The sequence below is a fragment of the Nyctibius grandis genome, chromosome 5, assembly GCF_013368605.1.
Source record: "Nyctibius grandis isolate bNycGra1 chromosome 5, bNycGra1.pri, whole genome shotgun sequence".
In the NCBI taxonomy this organism is placed as follows: domain Eukaryota; kingdom Metazoa; phylum Chordata; class Aves; order Nyctibiiformes; family Nyctibiidae; genus Nyctibius; species Nyctibius grandis.
In genome coordinates, this window is record NC_090662.1 from 79843943 (window position 1) to 79865332 (window position 21390).

A 21390-nucleotide genomic window follows, 5' to 3' on the forward strand; every position below is an offset into this window, starting at 1 on the left:
AACTGTGACTGTGTAGTTTCGCATGCCTTTCAGATTAGGCAGTAGCACCAGGCAGCACAGGCTGGCATTCACTTTATTTTCCTGTTAACTTCCTGATTCAGAGGGAGCAGTTGATACTTCCTGTCCTTAAGCTTGCATTGCCAAAGAGTTTGAGTATGAAAGCTCATCTCAAATGGATTTAGTACTCAGCCCTCTCCCCATCTTTCCGATTCAGTATTTGCTGTGCTTCTCCCCAGTCCCACAGACCCTTCCAAGCCCTATTTCAGCGTTAACAGGAACTGGTCACTTCTCTGCTTCGCGCCCGCTGCCAGGACACCACTCTGCAATCAGCGTTGATCAGCAGCTGATTGCCAATCTGGAAGAAAGAAAAGTAATGGCATTGCTACATAAATACTAGAATTATCTAGGTATGATACATTTTTCTCCTACATTATAGGCTTAATGCTCTGTACTACATTTGTGTTAGTGTTATGTATAGATAGAAGGAGCAGAAGTTAGCAAGGAGGTGAGGACGCCAGTGCTCAGTTCTACGTACACACTCTGGAAGGGACTAGCTGAGATCCATAGTTGATATATAGGGATCAATAACAACACTATATATGGAATTTCATCCAGGCGGCAGCTCATCACCAAATCCAAACATCAGAAACAGCAAAGAATCTGGCATTAATCTCTGGGCTGCATCAAAAGCAGCATGGCCAGCAAGTCGGGGGAGGTGATTCTGCCCCTCTGCTTCGCTCTTGTGAGACCCCACCTGAGTACTGCATTCAGCTCTGGGGCCCCCAACATAAGAAGGACATGGAGCTGTTGGAGTGAGTCCAGAGGAGGGCCACGAAGATGATCAGAGGGCTGGAGCACCTCTCCTATGAAGACAGGCTGAGAGAGTTGGGGCTGTTCAGCCTGCAGAAGAGAAGGCTCCAGGGAGACCTTATAGCAGCCTTCCAGTACCTGAAGGGGGCCTACAGGAAAGCGGGAGAGGGACTTTTTACAAGGGCATGGAGTCATAGGATGGGGGGTAACAGTTTTAAACTGAAAGAGGGTAGATTTAAATTAGACATTAGGAAGAAATTCTTGACTGTGAGGGTGGTGAGACACTGGAACAGGTTGCCCAGAGAAGCTGTGGATGCCCCCTCCCTGGCAGTGTTCAAGGCCAGGTTAGATGGGGCTCTGAGCAACCTGGTCTACTAGAGGGTGTCCCTGCCCATGGCAGGAGGGTTGGAACTAGATGATCTTTAAGGTCCCTTCCAACCCAAACCATGCTATGATTAAGGAAAAAAAAAAAAAGAAGAAAACCCCACACCCCTTTCAGTCACTTCTCGCATTATTTGTCTCCTGGGTAGCTTCCAGCCGAGGAAGCTTCGGGGCTTCGCTCGCGGCGCTGGGCGCCGGCGGCCGCCCCGGGCGGCACCTTCCCGCGCGCTTCCCGCCTCCCCCCGCCGCAGGCCCCGCCTCGCGCCTTCGGTTTCGATTCCTGCCCAGCCCGGCCGAACAGTCTCGTCCCTCCCCGTCCGGTCCTGCCGCGGCCCGCCGAGGCGAAGGGGGAACGATGAGCGACCCGGCGGTGTGCTGCTTCCTCACCAAGACCCTGTGCGCCCAGGGCGGGCGGCTGGGGCTGACGGAGCTCCGGCAGCACATCGGTCTCTCGGCGCAGCAGCTGGAGGAGACTCTGTCGGCGGCGGGTCCCCAGCGGTTCCTGGTGCTGCGGGACGGCGGCGGCGACGCGGGGGTCCTGGCCGTGTCGGCCGTGCGGGTCTGCGTCCGCAAGGAGTGCGGGGGCTGCGAGCGGCTGCACCTCTGCAAGCTCCACCTCATGGGCAAGTGCAACCGGGGGCCCAGGTGAGCGCGGCGGGGCGCGGGCAGCGGACGGGAGGGTGGGCGCCGCCCTGACTCCCCCCCCCCCCACCGGGCTTCTCCTCGGAACTGGCCCGGGGCGGCTCGGCGGCAGCCTGCCGCCGCTCCCCTCCCTCGGCTGCGCCGTCCCGTCCCGTCTCGTCTCGCCGCGGGTGCCGCTCCTGCCCCGGCCCCTTCTGCCCGGCTCCCTGCAGGAGGAGAGGCCCAATCCCCCCCAACCCCCGCCCCGGGTACAGCCTCGTACCGGGCGTTTCTTGCTGGCGAAGGGCTCGTTTGCTGTTCTGGCTGGTTTGAAGTGACTGACTGCCCGAAGTGACCGCGGTAGGTTGCAGTTTTCTAAAGCCTGTTTTTCTTTGTCAGTATTACGATTTTTTTTTCATTAAAGCCTCTTGCCTGCCACACCCCTCCCTCAGGCCCTGGCGTCTGCATGAAGTAGTTTACAAATGTTCCTCTAGTGAGAAAAAAAAGCCAAGCGCTAGCGTGCAGTCTGTTTTTAATCTAGAAAGTTACGAACGCTTGATTTTGCTGTAGGGCACCGCTCGGCGTGCGGCCGTGGCTGTGAGAGGCGGTGTTTGGTTTCCTGTTTACGTCAGGCCCCGTTTTCTGGACGGGCAGAGGGCTTGCAGGAAGGGTAGGCCCGGCAGCCTCCCGAGGCACAGGCTGGCCAAAGGTGGTACCTAGTTTAAAAAAAAAAACACCATAAAGGAAACCAAAACAAATGCAGTAATGAAAACCAGAAGCTTTTCGGTGGCAATCAATGGCAACAGTGAGCTCTGATGGGAGAATTTGCAGTTCGAGGCCCAGACCTTAGGCCACGGCCTGTACTTGTGCTAAAAGTCTGCTGAAGACAGGGAACGCCATGATTGCGCAGGTGGAGAGCGGGGCCGGGCGTAGGCTAGGTAGCCTCTCCCTGCCTAGTGCAGCCACCCCTGCTGTGCAGAACATGCTAAGGGTGCCTCCGCTGCTTCTCCCATCGCTTAGCCATAGCCCAAAAGTCATGGCCTAACTCATGTCAAGAGCCTGTGGTATGCTAAATGGATACCAGGGAGGAAGTAACTCTGACACAGTCAGGGCACTGTCGCCCACTTGCAACCAATACTCCCTGGAAGGGACAACAAGTGACCAAAGGTTTTCTACCCTTCTTCCTTAAATTTTTATCATAAACATAGTGGTGTATGTGTTTTGCTGAACCACAAGGACTTTTCCTTACCCTTTCTGCTGCCCATTTATCTGTAAAGACCATCCCTGTTTACCACCTGAGCTCTGGTGGGCATTCAAAGGGTTGAAGAGTTTATCTCCACACTGCATGTGCAACTCAGGGTTATAAAAGTATGGCTATGAGGGTCGCTTGGCTGAGCTCCCTCTCAGCTGGTCTGAGATCCTGTCACACCTAACCTCGCTTTGGACTACTGAACAGGTCATATGGTCCCTTTTCCCTCATGTATTCTACTTTTATTGATATTTTCTTTGCTGTGTGTTGAGCTTGCAATATTGATTAAAAATATCTGTTTAAGGATATTGACAAGAGTAGTAAAACTGCTGTGTGAATTGACTGCCTGGCATCAAGTCAGTGAAGTGTGTTGAATCTGTTGCATTGCTATCAAGTGCAGAGTTAGCGTCTCGTGACAGCCCCCAAGCCCCAGGTCTTACGCTGTTGCAGTGTTAGTAATATGCTGATACCCCACCAGATTCTTCCTCTTCCGCCCCAGCAAAATAGCTCCCTGTGAGCTCAGATCTGAAGAGCAAAGAGGAGAAAGGCCATGTCTATCTCAGAATGGTACTGGGAAGGTATTAAGATGCTAAGATTTTCTTACTGTTTCTCGCTTTAGTGACGGTACAGTAGGCTTCCGTGTGATTCACTGTTAGAAAAACCTTCAAGTGCATGTAGGCACTTGTGCTGGATGACTCCGTGTGAACAAAAATGTGCAGTGAGGAGATTCCCTTTGTAATGATAAACCATTCTCTCCTCTCAATAGCACTAAGTATTTTAAATCACCTTTGTATGTGTAAATAAAACAAAGAGTATGCCTTTTGCAAGAGAGAGGTTGATTAAAATGAGGGGGCATCCTTTTTGTTTTAAAATATCTGGAAAGAAAAATGTCTATGCAGGTTACTTCCTATTTAGTGGAATCACGATTTTAGTCCAGTTAACCCCATTTTTAACTTGTGTCTGGCAAGTAACTTCTCACTGCTTTTTTTCTAAATATGTTATTAAACTCAGCTGATTAGTTATCGCTGTATTTGTGGACTGTTTCAACCATTGACTTAGAAATACATACTCAAGTGATGTAGATCACCGTTTGACTGTCAGTGGAATCTGAAGTTAACTGTGGAGGAACGCTGGTGATGGCTCCCACCTCTAATACTCTGTAGCTTTCCTAGCTTCATAGCCATTAATCAAGTGTCTACAGAATCTAGTATCCTTAGAAGATCGTTTCTCAGGACCAAAGTTGTCACACTTCTGCCCTTCAGACTTCGCATTCTTGTTTATTTGCTTACACAGCAATGTCTCCAGCAGGTAGCGGGGGTCAAGGGCGAAATGTCTGCACGAGGGTCTGTACGGAAGGATTGGATCAGCATGAGGTAAAAAAACTTTCACGAGCAGAGTTTTGGGAGTTAACTAGGGACTAAAAGGGTAAAGGGGACAGAGACGTGAGTCTGATAGATTAGCAGGTACTTTTATTGGTTGAGTATGTCTAGTCTTAAGGCTGTATCAAATCATACTTTTGAAGAGCAAGACATAAGGAAGCTATATTTTACTGCATTGAGTTAATGCACAGGTTGACTATTTCTCTTATTATTGATTTGCACTATCTTTTCAAATAGATGCAAAAAAAAGCAAACTTTCTGTAGTTCATACTCGCTTCAGACATTTCTCTTGGGTTCGTAAGTGGCACCAGCATCTTCGTCATTGTCTTTAATCACTTCTTTATCCAAAACTCAGAAGTTAATGAACCTTCTTGGATTTTTTCTTTTAACTTCCCAGCCAGCAAAGTTAACAAATTGTGTTGATTTCAGCTTCATTATCTCTTCGTTCTGCACTCTCGCACTCTTGCATCTTTCTTTATGTGCCATCCCTGGGACAACAACCTTTGATGTTCACAAAATCAAGGGCATTGCAACTTCCATGTTGTTGATGTATTCTTCTAAAATTAGCTTTCCCTCCAGCTCTAGGTCGTGTGACTTGACTTGCCTCTTACTGGAGGGGAAGAAAGTGTGGGGTAGACGGACTTGGCTTAAAATCTGTGTTGCTAGCTTTCTTAGAAGTGGTCTGGCCACATCGATGTTTAAAATGGGGATGATAATGCTATTGTATTTTACAGAGTTATGCTGTTTGGTCTGTTCTCTAACTGATTACAGAGACGATCTAAATGTTCACAGAGACTTTTGCCAAACTGTCTTTCTTTCCATGGCTATTCCGAAGTTGCACATTATCTGAGGTTCTTCTTTAAATCAGCTTGACTGAAGAAGTAAACATCAATATTTCTGTATATTTTCTTGCAGATATTGTAAGTACTCGCACGACATCATCAATGCTGAGAACAAAAAAGTTCTAAAGACTCATGAGCTGTCTGGCCTCGACGAGAATGAGCTGCGAGTCCTGCTTCTCCAAAATGACCCTTTCCTCCTCCCTGATGTGAGTTGTACTGATTTCTTAAGAGAAGCATTTGTTAATTAGGAATGGGAGAGGGCAAGAGAGAAGCTGGAGGTCTGATCTCAATTTCAACCTGTTAAGATGTGTAAAAGAAATAGTAAGGTTAGTCTGAATGAAGTATGAATGGGAATGGCTGTGTGTGAAAGCACCAGAAGAAACAATATGGAGCAAGAGTTGTGAAAGTAAAGGTACTTATAACCAAAAAAAAATTACAGCAATAAAAATGTTAAACACTGAGGAGTGTGTTGCTTACATAAATACAAGAAGGCTTGCACCTGTGTAAGGCCACGTCAGCAGAAGACCTGCCCTCTGACAGCAGGAAGTGGACAGCAAGGCTACAGCCTGTTTTGTCTGCCATTCCTGTTATCCCAACAGGATAGCCATAAAGTTACTCAAAACAAGCAAACAAAAAAAGTCAGCAGCTTCACCAGAGATTTACCGATGGTGAGGTAATCAAGGCAGAGGTGATAACAATAATTGTACATGCTTACAGGATAAAAGGCCTGACCAAAACCAGTTTGTTGGCTGTTCTCCAAGATATTATGGAGCCTAGGAAGTGAGGGCCCCTTTCCTTTTCCAGCTTACATAGGCTTGCACATTTTGGTGCTTGAGGATATGGGGGAGTGAGAAAAATCTGTGGAAAAAATGACCAAATGACTGCAGTCAGTTTCGTGTAAAATCTGCCCCTTCCAAAGTGCACTGAGTTTTTGTACATTAATTTTCTACGAAGCAACCTTTGTCCGGTGAGTATGCAAGTCATTGATTTTGTTAAATTTGGCTGAACAGTTGTCCTGGTTTGGCCTAAAACAGACCAATTTTCCTTTCAGTGATCTTTACTTTCAGCTAAGTCTCTTCTAAGTAACTGCACTTTCTGAAACTAACTGCCTGTTTTGCAGACAGTGTCTGCTTCTAGGACTGATAGTGCTCGAAATTTATAGTTATCACTGAGGCACCAGTAGGGATGTTATGCAGAAAGGCTCTTGCTGTACTTATTCTTAGAGAAACCAAGGTCACTGCAGAATTCCTCACCGATTATGAGTGCAGAGCCACAGGGGGGTTGCACCTCCAGGGAGGAACAGACAGGACAGGTGACCCAAAATTGACCAGCGAAGGTATTGCATCCCATACATGTCATTCTCAGTATAAAGCAGGGGGATCACGAGGGTCTTGGCCCTTCTATGGCCGGTGTCCAAAGAGGACTCTGTCTGTTTTCCTGCTGCCCCCAATCCGTGCACTCCTGAGTCCAGTTCCTGTCCGTCGCTGGGCCCAGCCTGGGCCTTCCCGGAGCCTGCCCTGCAGTGCCGGGGGGTGACGTAACCGACATGGGGGAAACTCGATCTTGGTTTTGTATATATTTGTATATATTTATTTCCATTATTATTATTATACTCTTTTTCATTATTATAGTTCATTAAAACTGTTTTAACTTTCCAACCCATAAGTCTCTCTCCCTTTTCCCTTTCCCTTCTGGCAGGAGGAGGAGGGTTAATAGAGAGCATCTGCCACTGGTTTAATAGCCAGCCCAGCCTTAAACCATGACAACAATCCGTTCTGGTTCTGCATGTGTGTATAAGGGCAGTGCTATCTTCAAGGTATGGCTGTTTCAAAGCCAGGAATATCCTGTTCTGGCTACAGCTGTTCCTGGGTAAGAAATTATCAGAGTACTGCCTGTTACCCTTGTCTTTTGGAGATTGTAATCTCTGCAGACCTGTTGGCACAACAGTTCTATTGTTTTCTTGTTCCCTGCTGGGAATAAGCCCAGGCAGTGCTGGGCTTTGACAAAATAGATATTTTTTTTTTTTTTTTTCTGTTTTATAATATGTTGTGCTGGCAGATTCAAGGAACGTGGTGCTGATGAGCAAGGAGGATTAGTAATATCTTTGTCTTGCTCTACTACATCTAAAACTTATGTGTTTCTTGTTTAATTAGTCCCAGTATTACTCTTAAGCTCTTATCTATAGATCTCTTCAGCCCTCACTGCTGGCAGGCATCATTAATTACCTCTAATTGAGCACCTTAACTCCTATTGATGAGTAAAATAGCAAAACCAGCAGAAAACAGTGATTGATGCAGGCCATTCATAAACCTGAGAGCTGGGGAGAGGGGTGTGAAAGCCGACTTGGCTATTTCTTGCTTAGAAGTGTTGACTATCTGTGTGTATGCTGATAAATGACATGTATGAAGCTCTCAAGGAAGAGGAAAATGGTCTTCTGTGACCTGAACTGGGGTACAGGGTAAGAAAAACACAACAGCACCCCAAAATCAGGGGTTTTTACACTTTCCCTGGCTGCCTCTCTGGCTCTCCTTTTTTTTTTTTGTTTCTTGGCAAAGGCAAGGGGCAGTGTGCTTTCTTGATGTAGCTAAATAGTGGGTTCCTTATTTAGCTGAGGCAGCATTTTGTTCTGGTTTGGTAGTTTATTCTGATGCTCCCATGTAAAAATTTGGTCTTGCATACTAACTGGTTATCTTTTATTGCATCTTCCTCTGGATGCTCTACAAAATCGTTCTCAGCTGGATTCAGTGTCTTTAAAGCTCTGGGAGCTTCACTTTGTGACTTAAGTGTCTGGTATCTCCACTACCCTGAAGTGATATTTTGTGTAATGGATGCTCCATACAAAATGTTTGTATTTTTAGTACTCTCTCAGCTTTTACCTGATTCTGTGTTTTAGTTGCTTTTTTTTTCCTACTCTCTTGAGCAGGGAGATGCAAGCACGAAAGCAATTCCTGCGCTCTGGCCCCTAAAACCAGTCTTACGCTTTTTTTGGTAGTTCTTAAACCATCTTCAGGCTGCGTGACAAGCTGTGCTTTCTGCTTCTGGTTTTGATTAGCAGTACTCCTGCAGGAGAAAATTTCTAGAAAGGACAGGATATTGAAGTTAAGGGAGTAAAATTGGTTTGGGGAAAGACCTGTTAAAAAAGCAGTGATTTTAAGTTTTTCTAGAAACATCCAAAGAGCTATATTACTCCTTTGAACCAAGAGACTACTGTGTAAGTTTATGTTACAGCCCTTAGTTTGTACTTGATTGTCTGTCTCTGGTGGATGTTGGACTAACTGTTTGTTTCCAGCTCAGTAACTTGAACGATTATCTCCACTTCGAGGGGTGGAAAAACAAACTGCATATTTAAAGCCTTAACACATTTTTCTTGTTAGGGAGGCGCTCAGATGAAGCACGTACATTTTAGATGAAGATGAGACTTTGAGTGGTATCAGGCCGTCGAGCAACATTCTTCAGCTGAGGAAGACCATAAGATGGCAGTGGTGTAAGATTTGAGTTCTTCAGCGACTGAAGTTGCAAAGCATCTCCCACAGGACTATTTGTCATTACCTAGCACTTGCATATGTTCTTGATACATAGATCTTAGAGTGCTCTGTAGATGATAAGCCTTTCTGCATTCCCCTCAGACAAAGTTGGGGAAATGAAGGAGAGAAAAATGAAGGGACTTACCCAAAATTCTGGAGTAGTAATAATTGCTTTGCATTGGCTGGTGCTTTTGGATCTCACTAAGAAAGGCACATGATGCTTAAGATAAATAGCTGGTTACTACTAAAGGTTGTAATGAGAAAAAATCTTATGTGTCCCTTTTGATGTCGTGGGAACCAATGACAATACAGCATCAGACAGACCTCTCTGGTAGGGCCTTGGCTTGCTGTGCAGAATTCCCATCCATGGTGAGGCTCAGCACCCTTGCTGTTCTTCACATCTTTGTAGTATTTTTCTGCAAAAAAACCCCAAAACAAACAAAAAAACAAAGCTATTGGTCTTCTGTCTATATGAAATGGAATGTTCTAGATGGTACACCGAGGTTCACCGAGAGCATTACGCTCTTATGCATCTCTATAGGAACAAGCTCTTACAAGCAGTCCATACAGGTTGTGTTGTTGAAGTCAGTCCATGCTAATGGCTTGGTATGTGCTTTCATTATGTGGCTGTCACTAGTGATAACGTATGGGCCTCTGCAACCAAGGCCTACAGGTAAACTGCCTAAATTTGCTAGAAGTCACTATCTCCTCATTATAACATCTTGCACAGTGACCTTCTACATTAGCTGGAAATAGGTCCAAGATTCATTTTCCAAAATTTATTTTCCCAGTATGAGAAAGTGATGGAGCTACTGGAAGAGGAGTTCATTGAAGCACCACTGAGATGATAAAGGGACTGGATCATCTCTTGCATGAGGATAGGCTGAGAGAGCTGGGTCTGTTTAGCCTGGAGAAGTGAAAGCTTGGGGGTTCTCATCAACGTTTACAAACACCTGAAGGGGAGGATGTAAAGAGGACAGAGCCAGGCTCTTTTCAGTGGTGCCCAGGACCAGAGGCAATGGGCACAAACACAGGAGGTTCCCTCTGAACATCAGGGAATGGTTTTTTACTGTGAGGGTGACTGAGCACTGCCACAGAGAGGTTGTGGAGTCTGCCCCCTTGGGGATATTCAGAAGCTGTCTGGACATCGTCCTGGGCAACCAGCTGTAGGTGGCCCTGCAGGGGAATCTCTTCTCAGGCACATGGAGCACCTCCTCCCCTTCCTTCTTCTCACCTTGGTGTCTGCAGGGCTGTTTCTTGCACTTTCTCCACCGCCCCCCTCACTACTGTGCAGCATTTTGCCCTTTCCTAAACATGTTTTCCTAGAGGTGCCACCAGCTTGGCTAATGGGCTCAGCTGTGCCTTGCAGTGGGTCTGTTGGAGCCAGCTGTGTCCGGCATGGGGCAGCCCCTGGCTTCTTCTCACAGAGGCCACCCCTGCTGCCAGCAACTTGCATGGGCACCTAACATTGTAACACCACTGATAGCATTTTGTGATGCAGCTAAGCTTTAATATATAAATAATAGCCATAATCGCAAGGGAGTAAATGGGAAGTTGAGATATAGTTGCACAAACAGGGTGCAGGAAGACATGTAGAAATAAAATCTGCAAGTTATCTGGTAAAACTAAAATCCTACAGAGCAGGCAGGAAGGGTATGTCATGGAGGCCGAATCATCTAGTAGAACAAGCAAAACCAGAACAAGTCCAGATCCCCAAAATAAGATGTCAAAAGCAAATGAGAGGATTCTTTGCGCTCTTAGGGGTAGAAAAGCATAACCCGTCTGCAATGACAGAGGGAAGATGGGGAGGAAACCAGACAACTCCCTCTGGTTTCTGCTTCCCTCAGAGACTAAGAACCATCAAGGACAGCTGTCAGTGCTCACTGAAGTTACACCAGTTCTGTGTCTTTGTATGCTGCCACCTAGTTTTAAGAGTAAGTTTGTGAAGGCTAATTGTTCTGTACGTGGTACTGACTGATAGCGATGAGGAGCTCACCTTTGACAATGGGTATGAATCCAGTAAAGAGTTATTTTGCAGTTGGAACTGGCCTGACTTTTTAGTCTTTTAAACACTGCCATCCCAGCAATCTCTAATTCCCTAGTTGATATATAAATCTGTATATATTAAATTGCAACACAGCATAAAAACTCTCTGTTGCTTGGAACAAAGGTTGGGAAGGGATCTGTGACAGTTCTGGTGTGACGTTAGGGCTGTCTGCCAGACAGCTGTGTGTCCTTCTCAAAGCAGCTTTCTTGTTACGGGCTACATCTCTGTGCTGCAGGAGCAGAAGTGTTGCTGTGGCGCTTGGTGGACAATATAAAGGAATTTTTGGTGTGTGATTTGTTCCCTGGGTCCAATTCACTGTATATCTCTTTTTTGGTGAGCAGAGGAATAAAGAAGTGTGTTGCTTTTTCCATATGTACTCTAATCTCAAAGCATTCTTCTTGTCATTTTTAGGTGCCCAAATCTTCAATGCAGAATAAGCTTTACAAATAGGAAGTGCAAATGCAGTTTCAGCTTCATTAAATAATACCTCATTTGACACAGGAGATGTTTTTATGGAGGCACGTGTTCTTTGTCATGGTTTGGGTTTTTTGTTTTGTTTTTTAAAAGGTTTAACTTTTCTGCTGTTAAAGCTGCATGCCTATAGAACAAAGAAAAAAATCACTGATTCTAACATGCTTTTCCATTTAATATTGTATCTATCCTCCCCACTTCTAGGTCTGCCAATTTTACAACAGAAAGGATAGTACCTGCAGCCAGCAGAACAACTGCAACAGGCTTCATATTTGTCGACACTTTCTCCAAGGGGAATGTAGATTTTTGCCCTGCAAGAGGTCCCATAACCTCTTCGATACCCATGCATTGAGAGTGTTGGAAAGTGGAGGCATTAATGTGACCATAGCTTCAAACATCCAGGCTATATATAATCACAAGCATGTGGAATTCAACAGGGAACTGAAGAAGGGGAAAAGTAAGTTGTAAGAAACACTGGGTTTAAATAGGATTCTGAGTTTGATAGAGGTAGAAGCCATTCTTGCCTTACCTCATGGCTAAACCCCATTGTTCTTTCTGTGCTTTCAGTACACAACTACAAACCAAGAGAAAATTTATTGAAAAAACCGGCAGTTGTAAGGAGTAAAGAACTGAGGATACCTTTGCAAACAGTGGGCTCCACACTGCAGGTGCCACCTTCAGAAGGTGAATATCTAGGTAAGTACCAACTGCTTTCATGTGCAGTCAGCTTTCCTATTTGCCCTCTTACAACATGTATATATTTTTTTCCCTTCTGCCATTGATCTGCTTTCAGGAATGGAGTAAGTCAAAGCTGAGTCGTGTGGGAGGGAGAACTGTATTACTATTGCCTAAAATACTGCATGCGAAATTGCTATCGAGTGGTTGCTGATAACTGTGACTAGCTGGGATTTGTAACTGTTATTGCTGATCTGTTATGTCACCAGTGGGGTGCAGGTGGAAAATTATATGTGTGATGGACATAATCCTCAACACACAAATTGAGATGTTGCTAGCTAGCTGAGGTTCTGGTCTGGCAGTGCTGTTCAACTTAGTCTTCTTGTGCAGGTCTCAGTAGCAACGTACCTGGTCAGAGCCAACACCAGTTGCCAACAGGAGCTGGAGGTAAAGACGAAGGTATGGATTGTGTCTAAACCTCCAGTCTTGAGATCAGTGGTTCTCATTGGGATTTGGTTTTGCACAGCCCTACAGCTCCCTGTGGTAGTCGGAGTGCAGGTTATGTGCTTACCCTACCGTATGCTGAAAGCCAGAGCACCAGACAGCCTGCAAAGGGGTGTTGAGATTTCTGCCTGAGTATTGCACAGCACAGAATGTGTGTGTCCAGTCTGGGGAGTAGTCTGGGACTGATCTCTGTACTGTTCTGGACACATTGCTTCCTTCCTGGAAAGGAGACAGAGTTGTATCTTTCCTTGTGTGTGTGATCTTTCCTTGCCTTCTGTCCCTCGGGAATGGATATAGCTTTGTCAGTAGAGTGGCTGACTTGATATACCTTCCAGGGAGTGAATACGAACTCGTAAATCTCCTGTCTTCCTGGGCAGAAGAGCCTTGGCTTTAAAGCCTGTCAGAGTCCAATATTCTCTGAACAAGTTCTTTTAGATATTCCACACATAAAGGGTGTAATGTGTAATATCAAATTTACTTATTTGAAGATAGTTGATGTTACACGGGTGTTGTGGGTTAACCCTGGTGGGCAGCTAGGCACCACACAGCCACTCGCTCACTTCCCCTCGGACCCCCAGTGGGACAGGGGAAGAGGACAGAAAGAATAAAAGCAAGAATACTTGAAGGTCGAGATTAAAAAAAAAAAAAAAAGCGAAGGGTAAGTGGAAGAAGAAAGAAAACAAAGCAAAGCAAGTGATGCAAAGGTGATCACTCACCACCTCCCACGGATAGGCTGATGCTCAGCCAGTTCCTGAGCAAAAGATGGCTAACCCTCTAAAACTCCCTCTTTCCCTTTCATTGCTGAGCATAATGTTATATAGCATGGAATATTTCTGTGGTTAGTTTTGGTCCTCTGCCCAGTTGTGTCCCCTCCCAACCTATTGTGTACCCCCCAATCTATTCTCTGCGGGGGCAGAGTGAGAAACAGAGGAGGCCTTGATGCTGTGCAAACACTGTTCAGCAAAAGCTAGGGCATCGGTGTGTTATCAGCATTGTTTTGGTCAGAAATCTAAAACACAGCACCCTATGAGCTGCTACAAAGAAAATTAACTCTATCCTAGCCAGGCCCAGTACAATAAGATTTCTGGTGTAGCAGAGTGATGCAAAATACACTGAAAACACAATACAAATGTTAAGTTACGCTTAACATAGCAATTGCAATACACAGCTCAATCACAATACCAATGTGATTCCCATTACAGGTCTGTATAATATGCTCACCGTCACAACGCTGTGTGTCCCCAGTCCTCAGGAAGGAATATGTGGGTTGAAGCCAGCTCAAGCCCGTTGCTCTCTTTGGAATTCTTTTGTTAGTTGTTCAGGTTTTATACCCTGTGTTGGGCTGAGCCCTGTATTCACTCCCCCCATGCTGGTCTGGCTAACTCGGGGAGAAACATTTATACCACCAGTTGATCGACTCAGCTGACATAGCCGTTTATCTACAACAAAGGCCACCCTCTGGTCCCCATTGTGTTGAGACAAAGTCAGCTTCTTTGCAACAGCTGCGGTCAGTCACACCCTGTGTTACTCTCTGAGCTTCGTGACATCACACTTGGACATCTCCACTGAGCCTTCTTCCATTGTAGGGCTTTATTGGTCAGTCACGAAGCTCTAACTGGTGCGGTGGGCTGTATGGGGAATAGTCAGATCCTGAAAGCGCTTGACTTGGCTACTGAAGTCAAGTCCTTTTTATTTCTGGGGTGAAATACCAAATGCAATGTCTTTCTCTGAGAGTTGTATTTTGGTAGGGCAAATAAGGACTGATGTGTTCTTTCCTGTAGATAAAAAAGACAATTCCTCCGCTAAAGCTTTGAAGGACAAAGAAGAAAAGTGTGATGAGATATGCGTGTTCTATGTCAGGAAGTACTGCAAAAATAAAGGTAAGCTTTATAAAAAGTTATGTTATTGTCATGGTTTAACCCCAGCCAGCAACTAAGCACCATGCAGCTGCTCCCTCACTTCCCCCCGCAGTGGGATGGGGGAGAGAATCAGAAGAGTAAAAGTGAGAAAACTTGTGAGTTGAGATAAAGACAGTTTAATAAGTAAAGCAAAAGCCGTGCACACAGAAGCAAAGCAAAACACAGAATTCATTCACTTCTTCCCATTGGCAGGCAGGTGTTCAGCCATCTCCAGGAAAGCAGGGCTCCATCATGTGTAACGGTTGCTTGGGAAGACAAATGCTATCACTCTGAATATCCCCCTTCCATCTTCTTCCCCCAGCTTTATTTTGCTGAGCATGACATCATATGGTATGGAATATCCCTTTGGTCAGTTGGGGTCGGCTGTCCCAGCTGCACCCCCTCCCAGCTTCTTGTGCACCCCCAGCCTTCTCGCTGGTGGGGTGGTGTGAGAAGCAGAAAAGGCCTTGACTCTGTATAAGCACTGCTCAGCAATAACAAAAACACCCCTGCATTATCAACACTGTTTTCAGCACAAATCCAAAACACAGCCCCATACTAGCTACTATGAAGAAAATTAACTCTATCCTTAACCAGCACATTCTCCACCTCTTATTCCATACCATTTATGTCATGCTCCAACACTATCCAATACATTCTCATTAACCAACACCTGCCTTCCTATCCTTTGATACAATATATAGATAACATTGCCTTAGTCTATGAACCACCTCTGTGAAATGTCTGTAAAATGTCCATAAATGTCCACAAATGTCCACTGAGTTCATTTAGTCCATAGCTGATTTAAAAAACAAAACAAAACAACAAAAGTCTTCCTCTTCCTCTGTGAAGGGTATATAGCATTGCTGCAGGTTTTGCATGGAAAGCAGTTAAAAGTTGCTGCTTCCCATTTTCTGAGAAGCAAAGCAACAATTCCAACAGTGCCTAGCAGTCTTGTTACTAGAGCAGTGTGCTACTTGTTCGGGGGTGAGTGTAGGGTCCCTCCTGGGGGATGTTCTGTGGAGTAGTCAGTCCTTTTTGCTGCCTCATTTGTAGGGCTGGGCCTGAAAAAAAAAAACAAACCATTCAGGCCTTGGTAACCACCCCATAAGCTCTAAGGGAGTAAGGGAAAGAGAGGGCCAGATACATCAGAGTGCCTGTGTGATGTGTAGACTAGACTTTTTACAGCTGAGAAGCATGGTGGTGTGACACATAGACACACTTCCTATCTGTGGCACTGCTCTCCCAGCTGCCAATGTCATGTCTCAGGAAAGGGAACGTTGTGATTTCTTTGAAATGTATTTGGCAGTATGAGAGCTTATGTTGCTTTTCTAGATAAGACTGGAGAAACACACACCCCCTGTTGTTCAAACACATGTCTATTTTCAGCATTCTGTCTTTATTGCTCATACCAAAGCCCAGGAGATAAAGCCAGAGTGTAAAAAATGCTTATTCCTTTTTTTTCTTTTTTTACCTTGCCTTGCTGTCTGTGTTATGCTTGCAGAGCTCTTGACTATGTCTGATCTCGTTACAGATAAATGCAGATCTGTTCATTACCATTTGCCATATCGATGGCAGGTATATAATGGGATCACCTGGAATGATCTTTCCATGATGGAGGAAGTTGAAAAGGCCTATTGTGACCCAAAAACCAGCAGGTATAATGATGCTGGGCTGCTTGCTTAGAGTACTGTGGTTGAGCCCCTGAGGAAAAACTCTCGTTTTCTTCCTAAACATGTCTGACTTCCATAACTTCTGATTACTGAGCTTCTCTGAATCTGGGAGGATGTACAAATGAGAATTTTTCTTTTTAAAAAGAAAAGTAAAAGTGATTGCATGGAAATACCACCCCATTTTCGTCTTCTAAAAATAACCATATCTTGCATTTCAAACTCTATACAGGGTAAAAAGAAGTGGGTGGAATTTAGTGCTTAGAATATTAGTATTTCAGATAATGAATCACAATTTATTTATAATAATTAAATTTTTATTTATAATAATTAAGTTGGGCCTTTTAACAACAGTTCAGAGCTGGTCATTCTCTGTGGCTAGTCTTTTCCTAATACAGCTAGTATCTATAATAATAATATAATTCAATAATATCTATAATGTGCATAGCGAAATTTTATGAAATGCCCTTTGTGTAAGCAGCTCATTTTTTTTTCCTTTTTTTTTTTTTTAAGAGCATGCATTTTCCCTTTAACTTCTTTCTGAAAGCCCCACTGTAAGTCACCTGGATTCATAGGGGACCCCAAGTTTGGCCTCAATAAAATGGCATAGTCATTTTGGCCCATGCCTCTTCAGACAGCAGATGATTTTGATTTGCAGCTTGACTAGGCTGCTGGATGGTGCAAATCACAAGCAAGATTCCCAAGAGGAGGCTGCTTTCAAAGTCTTTCTCCCTGAGAGTTAATTTTTCAAGCCTCCCAGAAGGAAGAGCCCAGGTGCCTCCAGTGATGAATGCTATTTACAGGACTCACAGCTGTGATTGCCTCCTGTGTCACTACAGAAAAAGAACAAAGTTGATAAGCTGCAGGTGTTTGCTGGCAAACTCAGTCACGCACTTACCAACTTGAATTTTGGTACTGAGAAAACCTGTAACCATGCTTATTTATTGCAGAAATACTTTTTGCCACGTTGTGCTTGTAGCCCTAGACTGTAAAGCTGGCAGTGCAACATCTAGATGTCTAGCAACTGAGATGACTTTCAGTGTCTCACAGGCCATAGTTCGCTTCAGAAAATTGGAAACAGTTCTCAGAGCTGGCATGCATGCTGTGGTAAATACTCTTATTTCAGGCCTAATTAAGTTCAAGCAGTCACATTAGATTAAAGAAAATTGTGCCAGCTTAAACTGGGGATTAGAGGATAAAATATATACTGTTAACTATAATAAACCTGAATTTGTCCTTACAGCATACCAGATAAGAACATTAATTTCCAGACAATGACCTGCTGTTCTTCTTCACTTCGACGCCTCTCTACACCATCATCAGTCACAAACCCCACGTTTGTATTGACCACGCGGTGGATTTGGTATTGGAAGAATGACCAAGGCCAGTGGATTGAATATGGAGAACAGGTGAGTCCACATCTTGTGCTTTGAACCACTTCTGAAGAAATGTGTGGAGCCTCTTACCCCTGCTCCCCTTTACTCAGCAAGGTTAATTAAGCAAATACTTGTGCTTGAATTCTACAGTATCAAGTAAGGCAGTGAAGCTACAGATGTTCGTAACAGATGTGAGAAAATGATGACAGGCTGGAGGGGAGGGAACATGTCTTATCTCCTTGCAGTGAGGTTCAGTACGAATGCTTGTCTGTCTGTGTCTGGATGATTTGTTATAACTACTTTCCTGACAAAGACCTTGTTGCCAAATGCAGGAAAGCAAAATTCCCTTTTTTCAACTTGTGTTGATCAGACTGTTTTTGATGATGCATGCTGGCTTCTCTAGTCAGATTCCCTTTTGGAGTTGTCCATGGCTTCTATGCAGGTTTAAAATGTGTACACTGTCCTTGAGATGTATTGCCTTTTACATTATTTAGGAAGTAGTCTTGCCTCTCTTCTGAGAATTGTCCTGCTTCCTTGGATGTGCAAGGATTGCTCTGCTCTCTCAGATCAAATGTTATCTTTTTCCTTGAGTGGCCAAATCCTCTTTGATGAGTGATCTATCTGAAAAATGCAGGAAAAGAAATAAATAAGGAATCTCTCCTTCCCCCAAGGCAGATGAGTTTTCCCCATCTGGTTTACAGTATAGCTGCACAAATGGCAGAACACAAAGGTGATCCAGGGATGTGGAAAAGTATGCAGGGAAAGATGAATGGATACAGTGGCTCTGGCAATGGTGGGCCTTGATTTCAGTAGGCAGCTTAAATAGAAAGCATCTCCATCAGCATACCCTCGTATTTTACATTGTTTTCTACTTTAGAGAATTATACTTGCATCGTGGTTTAACCCCAGTGTCGCAGAGCAGATTTAGAATCTGCTGACTATGACAGTTTGTCGCGGGGGAGATTTTAGACCATTTGAAGAAACCACCACCAAAGGTAGCAGCAAAAGTAGTTCTATTGAAGTAGGACGTTGTAAAAGTGAGACTTAACAGAGACTGATGGCAAGGTTCACTCTGTTACTTATTGCACGGAGGATATAATAATAACTCGAAGTTACCAGTACAAAATCTTAGTACACTATAATACAAGGTTATGCACGATGTTGGTCACTTACCAAAGATCTGCAGTTGGTAAGGGGTCTCTCAGCCTCAAGGAGTAACTTTGAGAGGTGTCCCAGCTCAAGGGGAGGTCACCGCTGGGCAGCCTGCTCCTTAGCAGGAAGAGCTCAAATAAAGCTCACTCAGGCTGTCCAGTTTATGGAATAAAGGGATTGGCTCGTAGTCAAATTACACGCGATGGAAAAGGTAAGCATGGGACTCCCTGTACCTGCAACTTTCTTTGTTCCTTGACAAATTAGTCTTGGAAGAACCACCAGCTATTCATGTGTTAATCGCATGATTGATGTTCCAGTTTACAAGCTCATGCACATGCTCACAGTGTCACCCTGTTCCTGTGTAGGTTTTCAGAGAACAGGTTGGAACTTAGAGAAGTTCATGGCTCGGTCATGGCCTAGGGCTTTACTTCCTTTGGAGCCTGAACCAAACTAACACTAGTTTGGTCAAGGACTTGAGTGCATCCATCACAGGCGGCCAGCAACTGAGCCCCATACAGCTGCTCACTTGCTTTCCCCTGGTGGGACAGGGGAGAAAATGGGAAGGGTAAAAGTGATAAAACTCATGCGTTGAGATAAAGACAGTTTAATAGGTAAAGCAAAAGCTGCGAATGCAAGCAAAACAAGGAATTAATTCACCACTTCCCAATGGCAGGCAGGTGTTCCACCATCTCCAGGAAAGCAGGGCTCCGTCATGTGTAACCATTGCTTGGGAAGACAAATGCCATCATTCTGAACGTCCCCCCTTCCTCCTTCTTCCCCCAGCTTTATATGCTGAGCATGACGTCATATGGTGTGGGATACTCCTTTGGTCAGTTGGGGTCAGCTGTCCTGGCTGTGTCCCCTCCCAGCTTCTTGTGTACCCCCAGCCTCCTCGCTGGTGGGGTGGTGTGAGAAGCAGAAAAGGCCTTGATGCTGTCTAAGCACTGCTCAGCAATAACGAAAACATCCTTGTATCATCAACACTGTTTTCAGCACAAATCCAAAACACAGCCCCATATAAGCTGCATGAAATTTAACTCTATCCCGGTCCAAACCAGTACAACTTGTTATGGAAATTTAAATGGGATACATGGGTGTCCATCATTAGTAATTATGTATTTGTGTGTATGTTATGAGTGTTTGGTAATCCCACTTTAGGCCATGATAGTTCTGGGTAGATTCTTCTTCGTCCTACTCTTTTCCTTGTCTCACCCTCTACCCAAACTAATTATCCAGGGTTTAGTGCTGACTGTGTTTACTCATTACTCTTCTCTCTCTTTTTTTTTTCTCCCCCCCCAACAAAGGGAGAAGGGGATAGCGCGAGCTCACCATCTTCTGATATTCTTGAGAATTTGTATCTAGCAGATCCAGATGGCGCCATATCTTTCCAGGCTGGCTTGCATCATTACCAGCTCAGTTTTAAAGGTACTCGTTTTAAAGGTTCTCATTTACAACTATGCGGTGCTTTACAAAGACTAACTTGCAAGCTATCGCAGCTCTTAGAAGCTATGACTTGTGTTACTGACATTACCAGATCTACTCATTGCAAGGGGAAGTGAGGTAGTGATGGCCCAGAGGAAATTCCTTACAAAAGTAACCTTCCCCCTTATTCCTTGACACTATCCAGACTCACATTGGACCAGAAATAGAAAGATTCATAGTCTTCACATAAAGGCATAGTAAACCTTAAGTAAAGTGAGTTAACCCTGTGGATGGTAAAAATGAAAAATCAAGCATCTTTATGTCCTGCTGGAGCAACATTTAAAGAGCACGAATGACTTAAGGGAGCAAGCAACATAGGCACAGGTTAAATAACAGAGTTACAGGAAGGACAAGAAGCTTACATAGGCTTTGTGCAGCTATTCTTCAGCAGCTAGAAATGACAATGAATATGCACTTTTCATTAATGAATGACTGTCATTAATTAATGACCCCATCTTGTAGACTTATTCATGACTTTTTCTTTTTCCTTCTCTTTTCTCCTCAAGAAATGACCCAGACAAACACCTTTTTTAAAACTCAAAGACAGGTCTGCAGGCGACCAAAGTTTGTGTCTTCTGAAGATGTGCAAAAGATAAAGAAAGGGTAAATGATGCTCTTTAAGTTGTTGGTTTTTCATATTTCAGAAGTAATTATAATGCAAAATGGCTGCCACTGCTGGCAGTAATTGTGCAAAGAACACAGCTGTTGCTAGAAGAAAATGTATGCATTTGAACAGAAGCTATATCACAAACTGCCAGCTCGGTGCATCACCTGGTTTCTGGGGTACATGTTACTCCAGGACTGGTGATGGAAGCAAGTGAAAGAGGACTGTGACAATTGAATGGCAGCATGCAAAGCCCAGCTCACAGACTGAGACCATTTCCCAGTTTCTTTGTGGTTTGTTTTGTTTATTTATAAATGTAGGAGTTGGCCAAAGGGGATGCTGCTGCCAATTTGAACATTCAGAGCAGGACTAGAATTACTAACCCCTCGTTTTCTGTCTGTTTGCAAACAGCCAGCAGGATTCTTCTATTCCAAATAAAGCCTGTCCTGTCTACTGGGATCAATCTGCACTGCCTGACTTGGGATACAAGGTATCTTCTTCCCCCCACCCCCCCACCCCCCCCTCCCCCTCCCGCCGTCTTGTAATTCTGATGGAAAGACACGATTCAAAGGAGGATGCTGCTTAACTGAAACAATTGTAACTGGGTAGATGCTAAAAAGGGACAGGAGTGATTTCTTGGGTGGGTGTGCTAAAGGTCTAGCTGATCTCCCAAGAGCTCCTGGAAAAGGTGCCAAATTCCCATGA

General features: G+C 44.6%; 1 protein-coding gene across 2 annotated transcripts in view; it reads left to right on the forward strand.

The window, feature by feature from the left end:
- The first annotated feature begins 1488 nt into the window (after nt 1–1488).
- LOC137663829 (protein mono-ADP-ribosyltransferase PARP12-like) overlaps nt 1489–21390 on the forward strand; it is a 29413-nt gene continuing 9511 nt past the window's right edge. The window contains exons 1-11 of one of the 2 annotated variants that reach the window (XM_068401420.1): nt 1489–1836; nt 5356–5488; nt 11529–11781; nt 11892–12020; nt 12390–12458; nt 14285–14383; nt 15936–16059; nt 17315–17480; nt 19904–20024; nt 20588–20684; nt 21097–21175. In XM_068401420.1, coding sequence (XP_068257521.1) covers nt 1547–1836; nt 5356–5488; nt 11529–11781; nt 11892–12020; nt 12390–12458; nt 14285–14383; nt 15936–16059; nt 17315–17480; nt 19904–20024; nt 20588–20684; nt 21097–21175 — 1560 coding nt within the window. In that variant the 5' untranslated portion in view covers nt 1489–1546. Of the gene's footprint in view, nt 1837–4398; nt 4435–5355; nt 5489–11528; nt 11782–11891; nt 12021–12389; nt 12459–14284; nt 14384–15935; nt 16060–17314; nt 17481–19903; nt 20025–20587; nt 20685–21096; nt 21176–21390 lie in introns of those variants that run through there. The other variant, XM_068401421.1, reaches the window with a different exon arrangement.